A 27,762-nucleotide genomic window follows, 5' to 3' on the forward strand; every position below is an offset into this window, starting at 1 on the left:
AAACTGGCGTTGGCGTCAAATGAAGACAACTGCCGTCAGCTCTCTGACAGTTGAAATCATTGGCATGACCTTCGCTACTCTTTTTCGCGCTATGGGTAAATTTTGACGCTCGCTAGCTTTTCTTTCTCGTATCTGTTACGAAAATCGCCTCTCGCCTCACAGATGGCGCCAGATAAACAGACGTAACAATTATGCACGTGCGTAAAACTTTGTGAAAACTTTCCCGGGTCGACTTGCATACCCTTTTCACTTCGGTGAACTAGTGGAACTGAATAACTTACGCTATTCCATACGCACTACTGAATGCAACGGAATTCACAAAAATCAACACAATGATCAGAAAGGCATATAAGCAGGCGATGGGTCTGCCGATCAGTACGTCCACAGAACGCCTACTACGACTAGACGTGCACAACACGGCCGATGAGCTGATCGAGGCACATTTATCCAGCCAGCGAACAAGATTGGCGGTTACGGAAGCGGGGAGGTCCATCCTCTTACGCCTGGGGCTATCTGCTCCTCTCAGCCATCCGCCACCTCAGACTGTTAGCTTACCCCATGCCATCCGGAGCAACATCACCGTACCTCCTCTACCTCGCAACATGCACCCAGTGCACCACGCACAGCGAAGGGAGGCCCGGGCTCGGGCCATACACAAGCGATACGGGACTTTGCCCTCTACAGCTTACACGGATGCGGGGTCTTACCCCAGACGCGCAGCCACAACAGCCACCGTAATCGTCAACAAAGAACATCGGAGCAGCATTTCGCTCACCCGATACAATCCCCTCCAAGCCGAGGAAGCGGCCATAGCCCTCGCGCTCTCCCAAACACAGGTTGAAGTCATAGTTACCGACTCCCAACAGGCGTGCCGCAACTTCGCTAGCGGCAGAATTCATGCCGCTACGCTCAAGATAATAAATCAAAAGCCGCCAACCAGATCAGTCATAATCATCTGGGCGCCAGCTCACCACGGCATTCCTGGCAACGAGGTCGCCAACCACGTGGCTCGAGATTTGACCCACCGAGCCGACGCCAAGGAATCTGAACCTGAGCGCATGCACCCTCTAGTCTCGTACCAAGACATCACACAACACTACAAGCTAACCCGCAGAACATATGCACCCCCACACAAGTCACTACCTAGAGAGCAGGAGCGATTCCTCCGAGCTCTACAGGTTAACACATTCCCCCACCCAACCAGAAACTACCTCATAGCCCCTACACAATTCTCTCCGCAATGCCGCTTCTGCGCATAGCCCGGGTCCCTCAGGCACATATAGTAGGGGGCTGCAGAGAGGCACCACTCAATCCTCCGAACCCTTACCACACCAACGAGCTTTGGGAGAGAGCCTTGGCCAGCGCCGACCTCGAAGATCAGCAACGGCTGATTGCGAGGGCCCAGGACGCGGCCCGAGCTCAAGGCCATTCTGGAATGAGGACGCCTCTCCAAAGCTGCATTTACACATTAAAGATGTTTATTCTCTCTCTGATGTACTAATGAGAGCGCCAGTTCTTATAAAAATCATTTTGTCATAAATTGTCATTAAATTGTAATAAATTGGCAGTTCCTAGTCATCGCGTCATCCAGTCGTTTTTCTTTTTCTTTTTCACGACCTTACACTGTAAAAGTAATGACTTATTACTTTTGTGCGTTCTTTCGACTATTGATGGGTCTGTCCCTACGTTGTGCCAATAAAAAACAAACAAACAAAAAAACATCATCATGGTGACATGGCTATGACAAAATAAACCAAATGCGAATTATGTAATAATGTATTCGGCGAAATCTACGCAACTTTCAGCAGCAACACATCATAAACATCAATCAGCTATTATGCCCCAGACTGCAGCAATGAAACGTTGGTGATGACACTGACATCGAGACGTTCTGTGCTGAAAGCAACATCGCATGAGTGGTCTACTTTCACGAGCTGCTTCAGGCGGCGTTTCTCTGGCAGGCCCTTCAATGAATTTTTTGACGCGTTAGCATTAGGAGTGTGAAAGTGGAAAAGCGTGTATGTGGGTGAAGTGTAGAAAGCTGGTCCCGTGGCAGAGGTAGAGAGGGTATGGAAGAGCTTAGGGGGGGGGGGGGGGGGGAATAAGAGAAAGGCAGAAGGCAGGGAGGTTAACCAGGATAACGTCCGGTTGGCTACCCTACACCGGGGGAATGGGAAGAGGGAACACAAAGATGACAGGGAGAGAGAGGAGGGAAGGAAAGAAGAGAAATGAGCGGTTAGTTCGCTGACGCGTGTGTTAGTGCACTAATAGTCACAGACGTTGACACAAGCCCGTCGTCCTCAAGAAGCACAAAAGTGCCTTCACCGCTTTATGGGCCGACGAGCGATGGGGGCGGTGTTCCAGCAGCATCTGCACGGAAAGCGTCCGATCGTCCAGTTTTTTTAGCGCGTTAGCAAGATCTTGTCTTTCTTGAGCATATCGTGGACAGTGGCACAGCAGGTGGTCAATAGTTTCGTCGGTGCCGCAGACCTCGCATGCTGCACTGTCGGTCACTCCAATTAATGTAGAGTATGCCTTTGTGAAGGCAACTCCTAACCAAAGGCGATAGAGAAGCGAAGCTTCACGTCGAGGAAGTCCGAATGGAGGTCGGAGTTGCAGTGACGGGTTTAATTGATGCAGTCGTGTTAATCGTAAGTTTGGCGAGTTCCACTCGGTCAGTGAGAGACTGCGTGCCAGGTGTCGAAGCTGCCTTGCGGCGTCTGTCCTCGAAAGTGGAATTGGAACGCGGAGTTCTTCTTGGTGTGATGTGCGAGCAGCGTTGTCTGCTGAATCATTGCCACTGATTCCACAATGACCAGGTACCCATTGAAATACAACCTCGTGGCCTTTTTGTTGGACGTGATGGTGAAGTTTCACTGTTTCGTATGTCAACTGTTCATGACAGCCGCGTCGGAGAACTGACTGCACGCACTGTAATGCCGGTTTTGAGTCTGAAAACACAGCCCATTTTGTAGGTCTTTCAGAGTCAATGAATTCTAGTGCACGACGCAGAGCCGTTAGTTCTGCTGCCGTTGAGGTCGTGACATGCGATGTCTTGAACCGCAGTGTTATTCCTCGCGTTGGTATAACCACCGCACCACCAGAACTGGACGACGTAGTCGATCCATCGGTATAGATGTGCACGTGGTTGCTGTACTTTTCATGCAAGAGGAGTAAGCTCAGTTGTTTTAGAGCAGGGGCCGATACATCTGATTTCTTCTGTAGTCCTGGAATCGTTATATGTACTTGTGGACGGCTCAAACACCACGGAGGAAGCACTGGCTTGGCCGCAGGTGCGTACCCTGAAGTAAACGATGCACGATGTGCACTGACAGTAGCGCTAAATGTCGAGCAGGTCCTTTCAGCAGTGAGGCTCGCCAGGTGGTGGGAAGGGGTCCTAGCATAGTGTCTGAGATGCGTACGCATTGTCTCAACGGCAATGTGCGTCGTGATTGGGTAATCCTGGGCAATGGCAATGGTTTCAGCCGTTGACGCACTGCGTGGTAGGCCAAGACATATCTTAAGGGCTTGGGCTTGAATGCTTTGAATCATGCAGAGGTTAGTCTTGCAGGTGTTGGATATTGCAGGCAGGCTGTACCGAAGGAATCCAACGAACAGCACCATGTACAGCTGTAACATACCGTGTATGGATACTCCCCAACTTTTTCCTGCAAGGAACCTGAACAGGTGACAGATAGCAGACAGCCGCTTTTTCACGTAATTCACGTGCGGAGTCCAAGACAGGTCTCTGTCAATTACGACTCCCAGGAACCTGTGACTTCGGCTGTATGGTATAAGTTGTCTGTTAATTGATATTCCGTAAGCAGACATTGGTTTCCTGGTGAATGCCACCATTGCGCACTTTCCACATGAAATGTCAAGTCCTTGTTGACGAAGGTAGCAAGATGTCATTGTGGCTGCCTTCTGAAGTCGAGCGCGAAGCTGAAGTCGTGTTACACCTGATGCCCAAATGCAGATGTCGTCCGCATAGATGGAAAGTTGTACGGTGCTTGGCAGGTTGTCAACTAATCCAATGAGGGTTAGATTGAAAAGCGTCGGGCTAAGCACTCCGCCTTGAGGCACTCCTCGGCTACCGTAATGCTCGGATGTCGGGCCATTTTCAGTGTGCACGTAGAATGATCTTCTCTGTAAATAGCTGCGCACCCACATATATATCTTACCACCAAGTCCTACTGCTTCTAACGCGCCGAGGATGGCTTCATGGGTGACATTATCGTAAGCCCCTTTAACGTCTAGAAACAGAGCAGCAGATAGTCGTTTACAGGCCTTCTGGTGTTGCGCAAATGTTACCAAGTCAACAACGTTGTCTGTAGACGAACGGCCACGCCTGAATCCGGTCATAGCGTCTGGGTAGATTTCATAGTACTCTAAGTACCATTCCAGACGTGTTAAAATCATTCTTTTCATTGTTTTTCCAACGCAACTTGCAAGTGCGATAGGACGGTATGAGGAAATGTCCAAAGGCGACTTGCCAGCTTTGAGAAGTGGAATGAGGCGACTTGACTTCCATTCTTGGGGAACCGTACCCGTCTGCCAGGAGTCGTTGTATAGGAGCAAGAGTGCCTTCCGAGCTTGGTCTCCTAGGTTACACAGGGCACTGTACGTAATGCCGTCAGGTCCTGGCGCTGAAGAACGCCTGCACAAAGCCAGCGCAGCTTCTAGTTCTTCCATAGAAAACGGGCACTCCATGCGGGGATCGCGTGAGAACAGTGGGTGGTCGAGCGTCCCCGTTCCCGTTCCATCGGAATTTGCCTCGCCAGCAATCTTTCTGCAGAAAGATTCAGCGACATCAATCTCCCTACATTGTAGATGTAGTGCCAGAGATTTAAACGGGTGGCGCTGACCAAAGGTTGTGCGAAGGCCACGAACAGTCCTCCATATAAGCGATAAAGGTTTTCGCGGATCCAGGGACTCGCAAAAGGATACCCATTGTCGGGAAGCCAGCTTGTTCATGTGACGCTGTATTTTCTTTTGTGTTCGTCTAGCCAATCTCAAGTCATGAGTGGACTTCGTGCGTCTATATCTTCGTTCCGCACGACGGCGAATTGCTCGAAGTTTCTCGAGTTCGATGTCGAAATTGGTGCGGGCAGAACTCTTCAAAGGCGAATGCGTGGTTGTTTCTATGGCATCCTTTATCGCGCCCTCTAGGTTGCAGGAGGTACCGTCACGACAGCAGTCTTCCATGATTATTTTGTATTTAGGCCAATCGGTGCACTGGACGGCTCTGGGGGACCTGGAGCTAGTCAGACCTTCAATCTTCAAATAAGTTGGGATGTGGTCGCTACCTCGCGTTTCTAAATCCGAAAACCAGTGCACTCTTCTCGAAAACGAACGTGAAACGAAGGTAAGGTCCAAGCAGCTACTATACACTGATCCACGCAGATAAGTGGGGCTTCCATCATTTGACAGGCAAAGTTCACGTTCAGAGGCAAAGGACACCAAAGTTCTGCCTCTAGAGTTCACTTTGGAGCTTCCCCATACATAGGTAATGGTGGGCATTAAAGTCGCCAATGATCACCCACGGCTGTGGAGTCGATGTCAAAATTCCCTGTAAGCGCTCACAATCCAGGCGACTTGTTGGAGATAAGTAGGCACCAAGAATTGTAAACGTGAGCTTTTTCTTCTTCACTGTCAAGCAAACATATTGATTCACTTCGTCAGGAGGCACTGGGTGATGCACATAAGTCAAGTCACGGCGTATAAACACAACAATTTTGCTGCACTCTCCGTGGGTAGAGGACATAAAGCACTCATAGCCGGACAGTCTGACGGGAGCTGACAAGTTTGGCTCGCATATCACGATAATGGGGAATTGGTGCGTAAAGACAAACGGCCTAAAGTCGGCCATGCGTGACTTAAGCCCTCTTGCGTTCCACTGAACGACAGATGCATTCTTGACCTCCTCTTGAAACGACGCCATCTCTCGGGCTGTGGTTTTACCCTAGAGCCGCAAGTACCTGACTCAAGGTGTCCAGCACCTGCAGTGCGCTCTGCACCGACGGCGTTTTCATGCTGCTCAGTAGAATGCGCATGGCGTCCATAAGTGACTTCAACATCGCTATGACTTGACGATCCTCAGTTGTCGTCGCATCAGCGGTTTGTGAGGTCATCGAGGGCGGCGTGATTTGATGTGACTTCGAGGCAGGTTGTGCTCGTGGAAGTGTAGGCCACTCTTCAGGAGGAGCGAGTGTTGCCCCTTTCTTCGTTGTCGCAGTGTCCGTCTTTGTGGAAGTCGGCGTTGGTATGGTAGCCGCTTTGCTGGAAGATGGTGTATCTCTATCGGTAGATGCAACTCTTCGTGATGCTCTTCGGTGGCGATGTCGTCGTCGCCGCCTGAGAGTAGCGGCAGCCTCTCTGTGTGTAGAATGGTCCCGTACCATACGCTTGAGTACCGCTCGCTCGTTCCTCACCCGCGGGCAATCCTTGGATGAGGCCTCATGGTTACCATGGCAGTTAGGGCACTTTAACACAGTTGCGCGGCAGGCTTCTTCCGAATGGGATTCAGCGCACCGTGGGCACACGAGATTGTTCCTACAGACACCTTTTACGTGTCCCATCTTGCAGCATTTGTAGCATTGCAGGGGCTTCGGTACGTAGGGCCGGACTGGATGGCGGACGTGGCCAACTTTGACGTGTGAGGGAAGGCTGTCTCCCTCAAACTCAAGCTTCAGGCAACGTGTGTTGCCAAGTCTTGCGATGTGCGTGATAAGAGTGCCTTCTGTAGTTGGCTTTATTAATATAGGCAAGTCGTCCGTTGGTATAGAAATATCGACATCATAAATGACGCCGACAGTGTTATTGCAGCCTGTAGGAATCATGGATCGCACTTTCACTTTGTCGATCTCCGTTATGTGCCGCAGGCTTTGCAGCGCACTACGGTGTAGAACGTCTACTGCGAGTACATTCTTCCGTGCGTTTATTCTTACGTCTTTGATCTCATTTGGTGCGATTCCCTCAAGAAACGCAGAAAGGACTTGCCTGTTTAGGAGTCGCAGATTGGACACAGGGTCCACGGGCATGAAGAGCATCGTGTACGGCCAGCGCTGTGGTGTTGTCTTCACGGTGGAAACACTTGCCGATGATGACCTCCGTAGCAGTCTTCTTTTTGTAGTTCGGCTCATGACAAGCGTGAAATCGTCGTCCGACGAGTCGACGCTGTCCGAGTACGAGTACAACTCGGTTGCCTCGCTGTCCGTGTCACTTGACGCGTTTCCACGTTTCCTGGACGCGACCCGACGTGATGGTTGGGCGCCAGGAAGGTCCTCGACGGCTTCTTCATCCATTACCGCAACAAGGGAGCGGCAGCTCCCCGATTTTGCAGAGAAACAAAACGAGACAAGGGTACAAGCGTTCTATGAAAGACACCGGAAGAGCTTAGAAGAGCGCATATATACAGGGTGTCCCAACTATCATGCACCAAACTTTAAAAATATGCAAATGCCACGTATCTGGACTGAACCAAGGTAATGTTGCTTTCCATCGCTTGGAGATACTCAGATTATGTTGTGCATTCCACCTAATTAGATAATTAGTCTTAATTAATTAATCAACTTCTCAAATTTAATATTTACATGAAAAGTGTTAATGAGAAAATTGTAGAGCAACATGAAAAACTCGTGATAAAGCTTTCTGTGGCGCAATACGTGCTACATAAAAGTGTTTTTCCGAGGGTAAAGGAAGCCCGCGAATACACGCAAAATTCTCGCGCGACTGGCCGCTCGAGGCACTTTGCGGGTATTCGCGGGCTTCTTTAACACTGAGAAAACCACTTTTATGTAGCACGTCTTGAGCAACAGAAAGCTGTATCGGGAGCTTTTCGTGTTGCTTACGATTTTCTAATTGACAATTTTCATTTAATTATAACATTTAAGAAGTTGATTAATTAATTAAGACTAATGATGTAATTAGGCGGAATGCAAAGAACAATCTGCATATCTCCAAGCGACGGCAAACAACATTACCTTTGTTTTGTCCAGCTGTGTGGCATTTGCATATTTTTAAATCTTGGTGCATGATACTTTAGACACCCTGTATATATGAAGTCAACAGACCATGAAGTCAAGGAAATTCTGTTGACTATATATGGTCATAATTATAACAAAAATCGAGCCGCTCGGTCTCCTTTCTTCTCTCGTATATATCCTCCTAAGACCCCTTGTACAATATATTGCGCATTGCCTTCAACTTTTTTTTTCGAAATTCACTCGGAAGTGATTACACAAGAGAGACAGAAGAAAAGGGAAATACAGAGAGGTTAACCAGATGGGAAGATCTGGTTTGCTACCTGACGCTGGGTAAGTGTTTACACAAAATATTCATTCTGGGTATGAAGTACGGTGCATCTGTAACTGTAAAAAAGTGGTTTACTCATATTCTTGTCATCTGCTTTTGACAAATTTGACAATCAGTTGATCTAGACCTCTGCGTTGCCCCAGAAAGCCGAAAGCAGCCTTGAGGTAGGTTTCGAAATCACTGAGATTGCGTGAAAATACCGGACGCGGCAGCAACATGGCAATATACTAAACGTAGATCCATCTGCATCTCTGCGTTTAAGCAATGAAATGCAGTTTTTACCATAGCAAACATGAGGAGATGGAGACATGGAGGCGTACATGGAGACGCAGCTTTTGGAATCTAACCGTGACATATAAATTTTAAAAATTGTTTTTCAAGTTCGTAACACAACAGTAGACAATAAAAACCACCTAGAAGAGCGATTACGTTCCATAGTTGTGTTCGGGTCTCAGGAGGACATATATATATATATATATATATATATATATATATATATATATATATATACCACAACGGCTGCCTCTTCAGCCATTACATACATTTAGTGCTCGCGCTTCGGCAGTGATGTCGCAGAAAACGCTTCAAATGACCGCGTTTATTATGTGTTTTGTTGTAAACATCGCATTGGCCTTGAGCCGAGGAACTCATGCACCGTCGACTACAAGATCATCCTTCCTCGTTTGTCGTTTGGTAATACCGTTCTCAACTCCCTCTTTCTGCATGCTGACCTTGCTGATCAGCTGTTTTGCGTCCCGGACTTCCGTGAGAGTTCTGCTTTCAGTGCTTGACGCCAAGGACATTCTTCGATTTGGCCAGTATCAAATGAGCCATCAGTGGCTTGCCACCTATGTCAGCAGCCTGGCCAAGCAGAAGCCCGTCGATCAAGGTGAGCTCCTGATGAAGGGTATGAAATGTCTAGTTATTGATGCAGAAAGCCGAAACATCAAAACAAAGTTGCTCTGATTTCCCCCTTACCTTAAGCAGAGGAGGATTGTGGAAACACTGTAACAGTATCGATGCGATGCAATCGGAAACACTTGAAATGTAGCGTTGTGATGGCATTCAAGGCTGGAAAACAACAGATCGGGAAGTGGCATTTCACGCTAAGAGATAAAGTGTCTGCAAGCTCCATTCATTACCTAACAACCACCTATGGACACTATACTGTCTCGACTTGATTTCAGGCCAACCGCCTCTGTGTTTTCGTTGAAGCCGGACAGTATATGACGACAATAAAGGAACTATATACCATTCCCTAGGCATGACGCTGTTTATGGAGACAAAGAGTTCGGCAGTATGTTACAACTCCTTTAACACGTGATGGCGAAAGCCTGCTGCACACTTGGTAATGCGCCGTCTCGCATCGTCGCGTTGCTGCTTTCGCAGTTCGGCTTCTTCGGCTCCTTTTCGACGCTTAGCTGCGGCTTCGCGCGCTCGCATAGTGGTGTCAGACTCACGCCAACGACGTTTCCCTTCGACTTTAAGTTGCATCCTCTCAGCAAGCGAAAGCAGCACTCGCGGTCGAACGCCTTGCTCCCGCCGCTTCAAACGTCGCACCTAGTTTCTCGCTTGGCGAGCATCCGAGGCCGTGCATACTTCCGAGGCCCTACCGCGCAGATCTCTGCCGTTTCCTGAACAATTCATTGTAGTTAATTGGTGCGAGAAATACAGTACACAACATTATGTATTTGTGCGAAACGCTTACGCGCTCACTGTATTAACTGGTGCCTTTGAAATGACGGTTATAAATCGAGATACGCGACACAAGCACCGTACCGAGATGTGACTTCGCTGTGCTAGTTGTGATGATTTATGACTACGTTTTATAGCGATAGAGAATGAAAGAATTTATTTGAAAGAAGGCTGGGCGGTCGGCCTGAGCTTAGCACGTTCTAGTCTGCTACTCTTTAAAGGGGGAGGGGGAACGGGAACATAAAGGTGTGATGAGGGATGATGATGGCGTAGAAGAAGCTAGGATGTACAGCTGTGGAGGCGAGTTCAGTATAGTGTTTATCATCCAAGCAAAAAAGTGCAAAAATTTCATTCTGCAAAGTCATCCAAGAAGATCCCACCGGATGGCGATATATATTATACGGACACCGCTAGCCGTACTGACGGCGTCTGTGTGGTGCCCCGGCTGCTGGCGATGAATAATAACAATAAAAAACTATGGCGTTTTATGTGCCAAAACGACCATCTGATTATGAAGCACGCCGTAGTTGGGGACTCCGGATTAATTTAGACCACCTGGGGTTCTTTAACATGAACGGGTGTGCTTTCTCTAAGTACACGGGCGTTTTCTGCATTTCGCCCACATCGAAATGCGGCCACCGTGGCCGGGATTCGATCCCGGGACCTCGTGCGCAGCAGCCCAACACCATAACCACTGAGAAACCACGGCGGGTACAACAAAACCTACAAGGGCGTCCACACACAGCTCTGTCGCACAGCTCTGTCGTCTTCACACAGCTCTGTCGTCTACCTCAACCAGACGCGCACGTGACTGGTAGGTCATTGTGAGCACCTAGCTAATAAGGGATTTTACACGCCTCAAAGCGAACAAGATTCACCTCATCTGCGTAACATAATCTTGACAGGGCGTGAAGCGTTACATCGACGCACACGGGTGAATTATTTATAATATTCCCAAGTATTGCACTCCTGTTTCTTCATCTCTTACATCTTATACAGAAACGCTCCCTCAACTGCTCTAGATCCAAGCTAGCCTTTCTTGCGCAGCGCCACTCCTGAAACGTAAATGAGTCCCCGCAGCCTACCGTGGCCGCTGGGACGAAAAACAAGAGAGAGAAAACATAATGAAGAAAGAAAATAAGTCGACTTCAGCAATTCCTCCGCTATGAACTCCATTTGCCGCAACAGTAGTTATTTCCCAACTGAGATGCCTGCCCTGCGAGTGCAGCGGGTGCTCACAGGAACTGATGGCATGAACTGAGTTCAAATCCCGGTGCCGCAGGAAACCCACCGTTTCTTTTTTTTTTTTTTTCTAATGGGTAGAGATGTTCCCTGGCCTAGTGTTCGGCTCTCGTGGGGGTTCACATCTCGAAAGAGGGCCAGAGGGCCCAATAGAGATTTCACGAGTTGTAGCAAAAAGAATTTGCTATCCTGAAACAGATGGTTAGGGACAGCTCATCTCACAGTGAAGCTTCTGAAAAGATCCGGCGTCGACGTCGTCATCGACGGAAACGTACAGCGCAAGGTGCAGTTCATGCACAGATTGTGCCAACGAGATCAGCTTCAAGTACAAGCAGACCCGAGATCACAAGGAGGCCTCCAACGGAAAATCCTTCCCTTGAAAAAGACTGGCCAGCGCTTCCGAGCACCCAGCCTTCCAAGGAGCCTGCACGTTTGATGCCTCCATCGAAGCAACCTTCAGTTGATGTTCTGCCAACAGTAGACCGCCAAATCATTCCGATGTTGCGGTCCATAATTGATGTCATCAGAGTAATGCTGACCAGCATTGAAACTCCATCCGCTCGAAGGGGACTACAAGTGCTGGACTCACTGAGCCCAGTCCTATAGCAACCCTCGAGTTAACCATGGCTGACAACCACCAGTCATTTCGTTAGGAGGTCAGAGAAGCATTGATTATTCAGTGGAACGCCAGAGGTCTACAATCTCGCATTGCTGATTTTCACCAGTTTGTACATGTTAACCGATTTCCAATCATCGTTATCTGCGAACCAAATTTAACACACCCTATCAGACTATCCGGTTACGAGTCAATTACGTCCTCAAAGAACAACGGAAATAGCAAGGTAGTGGTCTTAATTCGCCGTGAGCTTACTTACGTCATCCAGCCTGTGCAACCTCATGACGACAATCAGTATGTCTGCTTAACCGTCAAAGATAGAAAGCTCACCTTTACACTTGTAGGCGCGTACCTATCTCCATCAAGCCCGTTTGACACCAAAAGACTAGAAGATATAATAAAAGCGTCTCCTGGTCCTTGGATTATCACCGGGGACTTTAACGCCCATCACACCATTTGGGGAAGCTCAAAGGTCAATGCGACCGGACGAAGACTCGCTTCATTTTCCTCCAGTCATGACCTCTTGCTGCTGAATGACACTAGTCCTACGTTTCTAAGGGGCACAGTGCACAGCAGCTGCCTGGACTTGACCTTTGTATCACGCCGCTTTGCCACGCATGTTAAGTGGTTTTTGGGCATTGAGACACATGGCAGCGATCACATCCCACTTACCTCAAGATCGACGGCATGTTTAACACTCACCCGCCTAACACACTACGAAGAACTGATTGGACTGTGTTTAAAAACCACCTGGAGGACGCTTGTCAGAAAGGTCTCTTATCTGGACTGCAGGAAGCTATTAAAGCAGCGGCGCAGACCGCTATGTGCGCGCTCATGTGCTCATCGAAGTACTCGCCATTCGACCTGGAGTTGGAGCGACTTTGTGCGATTCGTCGTCTTGCCGAACGAAGATACCGACTCACGAAGTCCATTCACGATCTAAGGACAGCCCGGCGCACTCAAAAGAAGATACAAAGCCGCATAGATAAACTAGGTGTCCGAGTGATGGACAAAGTATTGTGAGTCCCTTGACCCCCGCAAGCCGCTGTCTCAAATATGGAGAACTGCGAGAGGCCTACGTTCTGTTCCGGAACAACGCTTTCCATTCAAGGCACTAGCACTTTTCCAACGCCGGCAAGACCTCGACGTAGCGGAAGATTTCTGTGCCATGATTACAGGCCAGTCAGCGGGATCAAGTTCCCTTACCTTTGGCTACGTCCCGGACGCACGGGACTCACGCATGGATCTGCCGTTCACCACCCAAGAGCTCGACGCGGCACTTGCCCTATGTAATCGGTCGTCGTCACCTGGACCAGATGGTATTTCTTACCGTACCTTGTGCCACCTCGGTGAACTAGCGCGAAGTGCCCTGCTGAACATCTTCAATGAGTCCTGGGAGAGTGGAAACGTTTCTCGAGAATGGAAGACCAGCCGCCTTGTACCACTCCTCAAACCTGGCAAGTCTCCTCTAGAGATTACTTCCTACCGCCCAATCGCGCTGTCTAGTTGCATTGGGAAGGTGATGGAACGAATGATCCTCGCCAGACTTGAATGGTACCTGGAACGCTATGAAGTTTATCCAGAGGCAATGGTTGGCTTTCGACGTCACCAATGGTCTATTCACAACGTCATCGATTTGGTTACTTACGTTCAACATCAAAAGACGTGTAAGCGATTATCTGTCGCCATGTTCCTCGACATCAAACGAGCATATGACAATGTTCTTCATGAGGCTATATTAGAGGCTCTGGAAATGGTTGGCCTCGGCGGTCGGCTTTATCGTTGGACACGCAGTTATTTACATATAGGGTCTCTATTTGTGAATACTGAAGACGGCCCAACTTCTCAACACTATACACACCGTGGAGTACCACAGGGTGGTGTGTTGAGCCCAACACTCTCCAACCTTGCGCTCATCGCTCTCGTAGAATACCTACCAAATACGGTGAAGTTGTCAATATATGCGGATGACATATGCGTCTGGGCATCTGGCGTGACGCGTCCTCAAGGCTCCAAAAATCTGCGGCGTTGATAACGACATACCTTAGTGAACAAGGCCTCAAGATTTCCCCAGAAAAATGCGCATTGGTCGCATTTAGCCGGAAGCGAATGAGACCATACACTATATCCATCGATGGACAAAATATCACTTACGTCAGAATGCACAGGTTCTTAGGGGTAATCATCGATCGTGACATCTGTTGGAGTCCCCATGTCACCTACCTAAAGAATCGCCTGACAGCCATCTCTCATCTCTTCAATTTTCTTGGAGGAAAATCCTGGAGTACTTCATGCACAGGCTTTCCGCTCGCCTCGCCGAGATTCAGAACGTGGGACACGCCATTTACGCGGATGACATTTCGATATGGGTGCCGGGAGGATTAATGGCCCCGATTGAACACTCATTGCAGAACGCGCTAGAAACCATCGAGGGATTCCTCTCTGGCACGGGGCTAGATCTCTCCCCGTCCAAATCGGAACTCTTGCTGTACAGACAATCTAGGCAGGGAGTCAGAAACCTTGAGCCTCTGGAAAGTCTTCCGATAGTTATAAAAGCCAAAAACGGACAGCCAATACCAAGGGTAGACTCGGTCAAAATTCCAGGTCTGCTCATCGACGCCAAGGGTTGCAACGCGACGGCTCTCAATAAGCTCTCTTGTCAGGCTGGAAACGTCATCAGAATGATCACCCGCATCCCCAACCGAACAGGCGGGCTAAAGGAGGACTATCTTATCGAAGCTTTCCAGGCCTTCTTCCTAAGCCACATTACCTGTATAACCCCCTACCTTAATTGTAGCAGGGCAGAGAAGGACAAATTAGACGCGCTAATAAGAACGGGCCTCAAACGTGTGCTGGGACTGCCCCAGTCCACGAGCACGGAACGACTACTGAAGCTAGGGCTCCATAACACGATAGACGAAATTATAGAAGCCCACTCGGCGGCGCAGGTTTATAGACTATTGTCCAGCAAGGCAGGAGTTAGAATACTAAACGAGGTAGGCATTCGGCCCAGGCACGACCCGGAGGATAAAGTCTCTCTACCGAAAAACGTTAGTTCCCTAATCAAGGTAGACCCGATTCCGCGCAACATTCACCCAGTACACAATGAGGGTAGAAGACGCGCGAGAGCTCAGGCAGTCTTCAAACAGATCACTCGGCAGGGATTACACGCTCTATTCGTAGACGCCGCTAGATACGACAGTGAAGACGCGTTCGCCCTATCGGTAGTGGATGCGAAAGGCAATCTGGTGAATGCGGCCTCTGTGCGCACCAATTCTGCTCACGAGGCGGAGGAGGCGGCTATCGCCCTGGCCATACACAGCGCACATTCTCCCCTCTTCGTCTTCTCGGATTCTCGTACAGCCGTTAGGTCCTTTTCGGCGGCGCGCGTATCGAAACGGGCGAATAGAATTGCGATCAACAAGCTCATTAATTTCGGTCAAATTGGCACGGAAGCATATTTCCACATTTCATGGTTCCCGGCCCACCTGGGAGACTCGATCCAACCGCACGGCTGCATCCCCAACGAACGGGCTCACCGGCTGGCGCGCGATTTCACGACCCGCGCATCCGTTAACGGCCCTCCTCGTAACGAGGCTAGCATCCAGAAAGACCCATTGTGCACCTTTCACGAGATCGTCTCACACTAACGCTTGGAAAGGAGGTGGTTCTCTCCTCCTCACCCAAAACTAAATAAACCACAAGCTAGCACGCTCAGAATGTTACAAACTCGCACGTACCCCACTCCGCAGTCCCTTAGCAGGATAGACCCGCACTTCTCGCAGTCGTGCCCCAAATGCGGAGCCGACTCATGCTCTTTCGATCACATGCTCTGGCTGTGCCCAGCCATAGAAAACTCTATACTTGTCACAAAGGAACAGTGGAAGAAGTTCCTAAGAAGCGACCACCACCACATCCAATTCGAGGCAGTCCAGAGGGCCCACGACATCGCAACGGGATTTCGCCTCCCGGTGCCATCGTGGGCGGAGCCACCGACTTGACCTGAGGGAGCCTTCGGCTCCCCCTGGCCAGTTTCTCAGGACCAATAAACGTTCTCGTCACTGTCACTGTCACTTCAGTACACGCGATGATGCAACTCTACAGGACGCTGTTTTTCGGGTATCTGAGGTACAGCTTGGCAGTGCTGACCAATACCTGTAGAACTAACAAATGTGTTTTACCGAGTGTGAAAGGAGCCCGCGAATACATGCAGAATTGCCGCGCGACTGGTCGCTCGAGGCACTTTGCGTGTATTCGCGGGCTTCTTTCACGCTCGGAAAAACACTTTTATGTTGCACGTACTGAACAACAGAAAGCTGTATCGGGAGTTTTTCATGTTGCTCTACAATTTTCTCATTGACACTTTCATAATTAGAGCAGTACTTCTCGAGTTAGATAATTAATTACAGTTAGCTAATTAAATCTCAGCAACGAAAAAATTACTGGCGCCTACTCCACTGCACTGGAAACAATACGCACTAGGTTTGCTTCGCGTAACGCCGTTCCTTTCTTTTTTAAATCGTGCTGCGTGATAGCTGGGACACCCTGTATATATAAGCCCGTTTGCTGGTAGACTTACATTTGGAGCACACGTAAGCTTCGTGTATATATTCATAAACATATCCGGCGAGAAACCGACGACCCACGCCTAACCGCAGGGAGAGTGGCAAAGAGAACTGCGCTTTAATGATGATTTCTTGTGCGCTGGAGGAATTGCGATAGTGTTGCCGGCAGCTACTTAAAAGTGCAAAATAGCGAGACACAAGGCTTTTGCGTCACTACTTTTCCAACATACCCATATACCATATTGCGTCGTATGGCAAACTTGCCCCTGTTATGCGTCCTGCCGATATCACTATTTACCTTAGGTATGGCGGAGTGGTAAATACGTTTCGAGTGGCTGTTTGCATATGCTGCAAAAATACGAAGCAAACATCGCAGTAACTGGGTCCGCAGTTTAATGATTGACCTTACATTTTAAGGAAGATGAACCGCGATTACTGACGATCGTCGTCACGAAGCTCCAGTGAGTGAAATACACTCAAAAGTGATTTGGAAGTGCGCACCTGCACATCCGTGTAACGGTCCTCATCATGCTTTGTTTGGCAGGAAAACAGCATAATATTCTGTTGAGCTAAGCGTGCTGCTGTACTGCATACTTATACCGCCTCATACACGTGCCGATGTGCATAGCTTGAACTATATTTATACGCAGATGTATGAAATGTACTTTAAGAAAGTCAAAACGAGACATTAGCCATGTGAGTGGCAACTGTTGTGACTGTAATACAAGAACCGGCCTTGTGACTGATGCTGAATTTTGGGGCAGGATAATGCTTATTAAAAAAACGAATATACTGTGTTTGCACGTAAATAATGTGACCCCGAATATAACGCGAAGGTGACTTTTGGTCTGACAAAAAGAAAACAAAAATATTGTTGCATAGAAGTGTGACAAAGAGACGTGCAGATATGAAAGGGAAGTGACAGACGACGGCTGTGCAGCGGCCATTTTTTGCGGTTCGTAGCCGACTTCAAGTCATACATAAACCTTTCCCATGCTAGTAGCAATATTTTGCCATTATAACGCAAAATGATGCCCCAAATAAATAGGAAACGACGCATAAAAACTAAGGTCTGCAGAGCGCTATCCATCGTTACTGCGAACTGTCGTCGCAAAATACAGTCAAAGGACGAGTGCATGCACAATTTTCTCGTTGTCACGGCTGACGTTTTTGTTACTGTCGGCGAGAACGGCGTTGTCCTTCATGCCGCCGATGTTATTGGACAGGCAGCACTTCAGAAGTGCACACGGCACAATTGAACACGGCTCCATACGCGGTAGCGATCGCGGTAGCTCGCTGCAGTTTGAAGCGCCAGAAAAAATAAGAAGAAAAAAACGCGTTATATTGGTGTCATGAACCCGAATATGTCGTGAACATTTGATGAATATGTCATGAATATGTCATAAAGATGTCATGAATATGTCATGAATATGTCAAGAAAATGTAATGCCATGAACCGAGTATGAAGACGCGTTCTTAGGTCATAAATTTCGAGAAAAAAAAGAACTTGTACTATATTTGTACAAATACGGTAATTTAAAATAAACAAAACCTCTCTACATAACGAATTTGAGATCATTGTAGAATGCATTGTCATGCGTTCTGTATTGTCACTTTATATTGTCATGGCGCAGCCTATGGGCTGCCGAACACTCCACGAAAACGTTTAGGGGTTTTCTGGACGTGCACGTTTTTGAAGAACAAGGAATCGCGAGTGCCCGATTCTCGCTGAGTGTTTTTACGTGTGGCTTCGCTCAGTCGTTAAGCTGCAGCTGCAGTTACGGTGAATATGGGAAGTGTTGGGTGAACAGTACTTAGTGCACGCTAGTTGGAGCTCAGTCAAAACTATATGAAGTCAACAGATAATGAAGCCAAGGAAAGAATAGGGGAATTTTTTTAATTCATATGTAGAAATGATAAGGTGATAAACTTAACATGTCTAGTTTTCTACATCAGTTCTACATAATGTCCTTAATTATCATTTCTATATTTGTTAAAAAAGGCAACACATAATTTCCCCTTTGCTTTCCTTGGCTTCATTATCTGTTGGCTTCAAATGGTTGCGACTAACAAAAATTGGGCCCCATAGTTCCCATTCTTCTCGTTTAGTCGGAACCTAGACATATAAGACATTTCGAACGCTTGGGCGGAAGAAGGAACACCTAAGAAGAACACAGAAAAGACGACAGGACAGGCAGGATGCTGACCTTCCTGTCCTATCATCCGTTCTGTGTTCTTCTTAGGTGTTTCTCTTTACGCCCAAACGCTGGAAATGTATCAGATATTCGGCGAATGTTCAGGTGGGACACAGCCAACGAAGCAAAACTTCGCTCAGCTGCCGAGATTGCCACCGCATCGCCGAATTGAACTTGCAATACGCGTTGTGCAAGCACCCATCCGTTAGATGTATAAAACGTTCCGTCAATCTGTGGTATATTTTACACAAGAGTCTCGCGTCGCGCAGGCATTCTGGCGCCGTGTCCCGAAGTGGTCTGTAAAATGACGATTGCCAAAGGCCAAGGGCCATGGTTAGATTCCAGGAGTGGCGCGTTCTGCTATTCTTTTACGTCATCAAAATTAATTTTACCCAATACATGCACATGCATCGCGAACGCTGGCGGTCACTTGCAAAGGTTCATGGGTTCGCATAAAATACATACCCAAATTTTAAGTACGCCGCCAAGACTAGGCTTAGCAAAAATATAATGTGCTGCAACACCCTAAAAGACAGCTCGGCTCAACACACCTCATTGTTTGAGTGCTAATCACAGATGGGTAATTAGAAAGTGTTGGTTCAGTCCGGTGCTGCAGTCATTGCTCAAAAGCAGAGGGGAGGGGGAGGGGGCACACCTTTAGCTAGAAAAAAGATAGGTAGTATAAAAGTGGCTGATTAGCACGAAACTTCCAGGACTATTGGATACTGACCCTTTTCAGCCTATAAAGCGATCAGTAGGTACCAGCTAGCTGTGCCTTTCGATAATCGTTGTGGGCTGAATGGATAAAGTAGTTTTTAAAGCGAAGCTTTGTACCTCTACCAGCCAAGGGTTCTGTCGTGTCCGTCGTTGTAATCAAAAAACGATCCCGACGAACCGCTAACAATTGCAGGTATAGCAGTCTAGCTTACTTGAATTCAGGCATTCAGCGTACAACTAAGCGCTCGTTTTCGCAAGAAAAACCACAAAAACAAGCTTCAAAGTGATGAGCCAACATGATGGATGATAAGGGCTGCGGGCAAACAACGGAAACAGGCTCGGCGCGGTCCGTAAGATTAGATTGCAGTGTTGCAAAGCTTATGCAGCTGCTTGAAAGAGGGTTGACGTCATTCGAAACCCTTCCAGCCTAGTAACTGCTTCGGTTCATTTTCTAGACTACCCCACCATGGGTAGACCACGGAAAGAAGCTAAGTGCCACCTGTGTGTGTGTGTGTGCGCGCGCGCGTGCGTGTATACACGCACGTGCGTGCGTGTATATACGTACATACATACATTTATACAGGCTTTTTATGTGACTAGAACCGATGAAAGCCACCGTGAGGGTGGCGTAAAAAGCTTCGCTTTCCAACCACCTTCACAGGGTGGATTGGCGGGCAATTTTTTGTTCGTAAGTGCTGTTTGCCATTGGCCGGCAGCTTTCGCTAATCACAGTATATTCGACATGACGATTGGCTGGCATCTGTTCTTATGAACAGCTTTAGCGTCAGAGCTTTCTTTTGTGATTACGGGCCCTGTTTATTTATGAATAAAAGGTGCCTCAAAACAGTCCTTGGTCCGATATAGAGCACATGTGTAAATCATCCCACATGGCTAAACCTTCATCGAAACCTTTAAAACAATCTGGTCAGCTAGAAGTGAGACTGCAAAGCTCTTGTTTAGTTACCAGCGGCCGAATCCACAAAGCTCTTCGGTCGTAAGCGCTCTTTGCGATTGGTCGGTCGCTTTCGCTAATGATATGTTCAGCTTCAGTATTGGCTAAAATTTGCTCTTAAGACAAATTCTAGCGCAAGAGCTTTTTTGTGAATACTAATCTCAGTATAGTTTGCTCACATTGCTCGTGTTTCCACAGTGTCCCCTCAAGAAAAACAAGGAGAAAAAAAGAAAAAACAAAAGGCTTGAGTAAAGATGAGTCAGAGCGCTTACCTTGAGGATGGGCAGGACTTCGGATATATTCTTAAACATGTGCTGTGGGTTGTACTTTTTGGGCTTGGGCGGCAGGAACGGTTTGACGTCCAGGGCGCAGTACTGCCCACGGAAGTACTCGCGTTCCTGGCCCTCGTCCCGGGCCACGATGTTGACGCACTCGTTGTACGATCCCATGGCCACCAGCGTCCCTTCAAGCACCCCATCCGGGATCTTGCCGGACGAGTCCAACACTGCGAAAACAGTTGCATTATATTTCATCACGCGCGCGGTAGAACACAGACTAAAGATCTAACAAAGCGTACGCACGCACGCCCTGCCACTTTTTAATTGTCCGGTTTAAACGTGACTGTTCTCATAATACTGCTGGATTCAAAGCGTTATGCACTTTTGCACAAAATACACTTGCAGTTGCAGGTAACACCTTCGCACAACATTCACGAAATATACTTGTGTAGGTTCACGTTCATCAGGGTCACCATGGATAGGAGCAACGAAGGACTTGACATCGTAGCTCGCCGTTTCGTAACACCGGGCAGCCCCGTCAAGTGGCCAAAGTACTACTGTGTCAGTGTTAGTCAGGGAGTCTCCATATACACACACGCTCAAACCGCTGTTCTAACGCGTCCAAAAACTGGAGCAATGAGGAGCGAACTCTCCATCATCTCGTGACTGCTCTTCTTCCAATGTCACGTGCTGTATACTGCTATGACTTCTATATAGTCTGACCCAAAAGCAACGAAAAAAAAAAACACCGCATATCCACGGGGTGAATGATGATGAGTGGGCGAAGCTCCGGAGGGAATCATCGGTAAACCGTGAATCTTCCGTGTAATTCGCCCAGTCTCGCCGCACTAAATCGAGCGATTGACTTCCACCAATGACACGCGCCATATGTGACGTCATTCCTATTTTATAACAGCGCCCTTCATTATAATTGCACCATCTCCCGCTTAAGGGGACGCTAGCACAAACGCGTTAGAAACGTGCAGTACTCTCTAGTAAGGGGGAGAGGCCACAGCGTCTTACGCAGCCATTTACACATGCCGGAACGTGCACCGCGTTTGCCGACGCCATCAGCGTTTATGAATACGGGGGTAAGGCGGAGAGGCCACAGCGTCTTACACCAGCTTCTTACACGCGCCGTAACGCGCTAGCACAAACGCGTTAGAAACGCGCAGTCTTTCGTTAATGTTGGGTATTTATTGTCATCGTGGTGCGTGTGTCCATGTGCGCTTCGTGGCGTAGTGGTTAGCGCCGCGCGTTCGGAAGCGAGGGGTCCCTGGTTCGATTCCGCGCTACGGACGCAACTTTCGGAATATTTTTTTTCATAAAAGTAGACGTGGCTACCTACTACGACGACGACTACTACTACTACATACTACAGAGGAGGGACAGACCCACACCCTAAGGAGCTTCGCCCCTAAAACTATAATCCCTCAACAACGAAGCCACGAGGGTTGTAACCAGCCTGCCACGTTTCACATCCTTGCACCACCTTGCCCAAATGGCCCAGATGAATCCGATCGAGGCAATAGCCGAGGCTGCCAAGCATTCACATCAAATCCGATGAAGAGCCACGATATGTGGTCACAGTATCATCTTGCTTCTTCATCTGTCAGCCCCCTCAACGCCTCTGCCCTATTTCCCTGCTCCGTGAGATTGTCCCCTGACTGGTGACTTTGCGCCAATTCCCCAAAACGTGAATGCCGATCACGCAGAGAGGCAGTTGTCTTGCGCAAGGTGGCATGAAGCAGAAGTTCGCAACACTCCTCCTCATCACCACGCTGTCTACACCGACACCACTGACGAAACTTCAGCCGTAGCGTACTATTGTCCACGCACCGCCGCGGCCTACTCCACCTGCCCCCCTGCCTGCAACGCCCCATTAACGGCGGAACTAGCTGCGATATCCACTGCATTCGACGCCGTCCTCAAGCCTTCTCTTGTAGCCTTATCACACTGTTTACACAGACTCACGAGTCACATGCCTCCATAAAGGCCTGCGCCCGGCTGGACTCGCGCGCAATGGTGCTGTTCACTCGATACACAGGGCGATGCGAATCGCCGACGAGGCTGGCCGCACTGTCCGCCTCGCATTGACACCAGGTCACGCTGGGGTCGGTGGCAATCGAGACTCTCTGGCAAGGGAGCTTCTTTCCTGCCCCTCATAGACTCGACCACAAATGCCTGATGACCCATACCCCATCGACCCGGACACAGTCCTGGTGGAGGCGAAGGCGGCTCGAAGCGCCGTGCTCCGGAACCTCCTCCCGGAAAATCCTACGCCTCTGCCAGAGAGCTTTACACCTCTTAAAGCACCTAGCAAAATTGATGCGGTCAGGACACAATGTTCACCATCTCGCCCAAAGGTGCCACTTATTACGCAAAGGAACAGTGCGGGTCTTGCGTGCCATTTACCTGAACTGTTGCTTTTCTTACGCAACATGCATGTGCCAATATTGGCCCCTGTCCGAGGCTGGTCTTCCAAGTTCCAGATAAATTTCTGGTTATGTGGCACATGGATACGAAAGTATTCCGACATTTCTGAACGGAATCGCCATGCTATACGTCAGATATGAAATACCACATTACGGTCTACCAGTTCAAGACCTTTGCAGCAGTGCAATACGGTTGTTTCTCGAAATAAACACTCAGTTGAAAGTTAGCGCTCGTCCTGTTCTCTCGTTCTTGTCCGTGTCTTCTAGCGCTATGACCACCTCTGATGTATCAAACCAACTAGCCCAAGAAGCCATACTTGTGCTTTATAGGTCAGTGCTGTACAAGTGCGGCTGGGAAACCGAAGCCTCAGCGTGGCGTTCGTATATGTGAGCTCTCGCCAGAAGGTCTCAACAGGATAAATCATAAGAGACTACTGCAGCCGCTGCCCGGCTCCGAGAATTATATGTGGGGACTTTAACGCGTACCGTACTCTCTGGGGTGACAAGGTGATTGATGCACGTGGGAAGCATATTGTAAGTGCTTTAGACACTGAGGGACTCTGCGAGGCGAATGGCAAACAGCCAAAGTTTTTCGACCACCGGACTCTTACATTGTCATTGACTTGACATTACACTCAGCGGACATCCTCGCATTGTCAACGACGAGTAAAGATAGAATGGGCAGCGACAATTTTCCTGTCTTGGTCAACATTGCTGGATATAGAACCAACGGCCGAAGACCCTGTCCTGTGACGCATTGGGATACGTACAGGGACGGCCTGGGTGAATCATCTGGAGACCTGTTTGCGGACATGCTACGTAGCAAGAGATTAGCTACCGCTGAGCTGAAGCTACCCGACCACTTTCCCGTTCCAGATCTAAAGCTCAAACAATCTATGCGCTGCCCGTAGAAGAGTGGAACGGAGGCTGATGAGGACGAAGGGCGACCCACCAATGAAGACTATATATAACAGAATTAACGCAGTGATTCGACGTTACACAAGGAAACTAAGAAGAGATCAATGGGCAGCATTTTGTGCAAGCCTATCGGTCTTCACGGCAGTTCCAAGGATATGGTGGGTCATTAATAACCTTGCTGGAAACTTTAGACCAAACAAGCCATTTGAAGCCCGAGCACTGAAGTTAGGCAAGACGCTCGTTTGTCTTGCGAATGCCTTTGCTCAAGTATACTCTCCCGGCAGGTCAGCCGGCACAACCAACCCGCCTCCGCCGCAATCGTCGTCTCTGATGGATGCTTCTTTCACACTGAGAGAATTGGAACTAGCTATGAGCAGTCTCCGACGTCGCTGTGCGCTGGAACCTGACCTTATCAGTATCAGATGCTGACTAACCTACCCGTTGAAATACGACGTGATTTGCTGGCGTTTTTTAACCAAGTGTGGGCCAGAGGGGATATCCCACATTTATGGAAGGTAGCATGGGTGGTACCGGTTCTGAAGCCTGGAAAGAATCCTGCAGTTCTGGGCTCATACAGGCCGGTATCGCTGCAGCGAAGCTGATGGAGAAGATGGCGTGCACAAGACTCACTTGGTATGTCGAGCAAGGTCGAAAACAACCGTCTTGCATGACTGGGTTTCGGCAGCGTCTAAGTGCTCAAGACAATGTGCTGGACCTGCTAAGCCACATAGAACATTACAGTGCAGATGGCCTGTCGACACTTGCTGTTTTTATGGATGTTTCCAACGCTTACGACTACGTGTCTCAAACAGCCACCATCAACCAGTTACAAGTTATAGGCGTCACGGGTCATCTCTTGCACTTCATACATACGTTTCTCAATGATCGTCGCATCAGAGTTCGTCTTGGCGACACTTTGAGCGATGAAGTAGGTATATTTCGCGGCGTGCTACAGGGGTGTGTTTTATTTCCCTTATTATTTACCATCGCCATGTCTAGCCTCCCAAGAATACTAAACCATCGAACACCAGTGAAGATATCTATATATAGCGATGATATCTGCATGTGGGTCTCCGGCTACCAGCATCGCCGCCTCGCACGAATAGCCCAGGTTCATTCAGGGCCACTTGGCAACGCTTGGATTATCACTATCAGCAGAGCAATCTTCAGTCGTACTATTTCCTGGAGGGAAAAGAAAATCTATACGCTTGAACCTGGATATGGATGGATACCAAATTCGACAAGTCACCAACGTACGATTTCTTGGTGTTACCTTGGACCACAGGCTACTCTGGCGCCACGCTGTTGACCACGTTGTGGCGTCATCGTCACAGAGGCTACATGTGCTCAAGCGAGTCGCTGGCATACACTGGGGCAACCACCCGACGTCGATGCTACGGCTACATACAGCGTTGGTTACCAGTAGGATCATATACCAGCTACCTCTGATGTCACCCTCAGATAGCCAATACGAGCGCTTAGAAGCCATCCAAAGAAAAGGTATTCGAGACTGTGCCTTGGAGTTCCTCAGCCGGCATCGACCAAGAAAGTGCTCTACGAAGCTGAGTCACTCCCTCTGCAACTTCAGGCTTCCCAGACTCTCATGACCCAGCTACTACGATTGAGTAGGTCTACGCCCGGCAAAGCCCTGTTAAGACGTATAGGTAACAGGCCGTGCTCATATTTTTATGAAGCACTGAACACGCTTCGCGTCTTAGGATTGCACTGCTCGAAACAAAGGGAAAAGATAGAGCCGCCCCGGACATTCGAAGACATCACATGCAACCTAAGTGTACCACGATTCCAGTCAAAGAGCTGCATTCCATCTGCAGAAGCCAAGTCACTAGTCGTGGAACATTTGAACACGACTTACCCGAATAACCTACAAGTTCACACAGATGTCTCTGTCAAAGCACACGAAGATCGCTGCGCAGCTGCATTCTATATTCCCTCTCTGAGATATACGTGGTCTGGCCGTCTGGACTGTATAGCCTCGTCGACAGTTGTGGAAGGCGTAGCAATAGCTGCTGCTCTGCGCAAACTAAAGAATTTGCCTTCGCAGAATGTGGTTGTCCTTACGGACTCAAAGGCCGCGTTACAACACCTATACCGTGGCCTGCCATCCATCCAGTTCCCACGCAAATCATTAGCCCTCGTGAAATAACTCAACAACAAAGGCTTCACGGAAAAAGTTTCAATTGATTCCCTCCCACATTCATGGGCGTATCTACCGGGGGGGGGGGGGGGGGGGGGGGGGGGGCATGTCAGTAATGCTTGTCTTTACTACGTATCCCCTGCTTGGGCAGAGAGGATTGTGTTTTGTGGCTCCTCGGGTCGCGCTGTAGCGGACGACACGCGGGATTCTCCATACACGCTCGCGTTGCGGAGAATACCTGGCGCTGGGCAGTTCCCGCCCTAACAAATGTCAGCTTGCGCTACTTGCATCATGCCGAGTTTTTTTGGACCACTATATCCGTATTTGACAACACAATCTCCTTGTTTAACCTGTGGATGAGGGGGGGGGGGTCAGGATGGCGTATTAGAATCAGCCGCGCCCAACGACTGGTGTGGTTTACGGCATGAAATCGTTGGATTTTCTAATGCTGGAACTATTTAATCTCTGTCCGGAGACTGCCTACGTAGCGTTGCAGTCTCAGTATCTTATCACTATCAAGAAGTCTAATCAAACCTCTTACAGGTATAACTGTTGAGTTTGACTGTCCAATCACGACTTATTGTAGATATGTTTGTGAAAGTGACCTTGGTCGAACGCGCAAAGTCATTTCAATACCAATAGAACATTGACTTGAATTTTTTTCTAAAGGCTTGTGTCACTTCTGACCTTGTCGATTCCATTTTCAGGCTGTTTCTAAATAAGAGCTACACTATTATTTGTATCCCCGCAGGAGCAAGAACAGCAGATGTTTTATATTTTGAAAAAAAAAATGAGGGCGACTTTTTGGTGGCGTGTATCGAAAATTTGCACTGTGTAGGTTGCTTATGTGCTCCGAAAACAGCTACTGAATGGTCTCCTTCTCCCAATTTTTATGCGTTATACACGGCATTTAGTAGTTTTCCCCCGGTATCCTCGGTGAACTATGCGGAGCATGGTGTTTTTATTTATTTGAAGTACGAATAAATGTTCTGAGTGACGAGCGATAAATGTTTATCCTGTGTAGGTTCATTACAGTCTTTGTAGAAAGTTATTCATTGGAGCGTTCCAGGGAGTCGTACTGCCGCTAATCGACATGTTTCCCTGACTCCTAAAGCAACAGCACGAGATACGGTTGAAAGTTCGTGAAAATATAGATAATTTTAAGCGCAATGCGTTGCGAAACATTCACTCTCCTGCTTTTAACGCAAGTGTTGCAGACAATTACGAAACCCTCATTTTTCCATGTGTTTTCGTGCATCATTCGAGATTCGTAGTTTGTTTCTCCGGTGTTCTCTCCGAGCTAAACAAGGCATTTTGTTTATATCTGGGGATAATTAGGGGAATGGTATGGGTAATTTGTACGCAATGTTCCAAATGGGTGGCTTAAATGCGCCTTTTCCAGTAGAATATGTATGCAAGTGGTCCATTGCGTTAATAGTCTGTTTTACGAGCAGTGTAAAACTTAGACGGCTGGGCTGGCATAATTACAACTACAAATGAGGTCAAATTTTGCGAATATAAGGGGAACAATACGCCAAGTTTATGTGCGATGGTAAATGCGTGTTGATCAACTACAGGTTTTAAAAATGTAACCAATTGTTCGAAAGTACCACGCTGCTGCTAAGTTTCCCAATGTCCCAAGAGAACTCTGCGTTTCAGATATTCTACACTTTGAAGGAAT

At 48.4% G+C, this 27,762-nt stretch overlaps 1 protein-coding gene across 1 annotated transcript in view; it reads right to left on the reverse strand.

The window, feature by feature from the left end:
• The window catches only part of LOC119436107 (nose resistant to fluoxetine protein 6-like), a 124,859-nt gene that overhangs the window by 44,545 nt on the left and 52,552 nt on the right, over positions 1 to 27,762 (reverse strand). The window contains exon 2 of the mRNA XM_037702859.2: positions 20,568 to 20,800. Coding sequence (XP_037558787.2) covers positions 20,568 to 20,800 — 233 coding nt within the window. The remainder of the gene's footprint in view (positions 1 to 20,567; positions 20,801 to 27,762) is intronic.

This window comes from Dermacentor silvarum, chromosome 1 (assembly GCF_013339745.2).
Source record: "Dermacentor silvarum isolate Dsil-2018 chromosome 1, BIME_Dsil_1.4, whole genome shotgun sequence".
NCBI lineage: Eukaryota > Metazoa > Arthropoda > Arachnida > Ixodida > Ixodidae > Dermacentor > Dermacentor silvarum.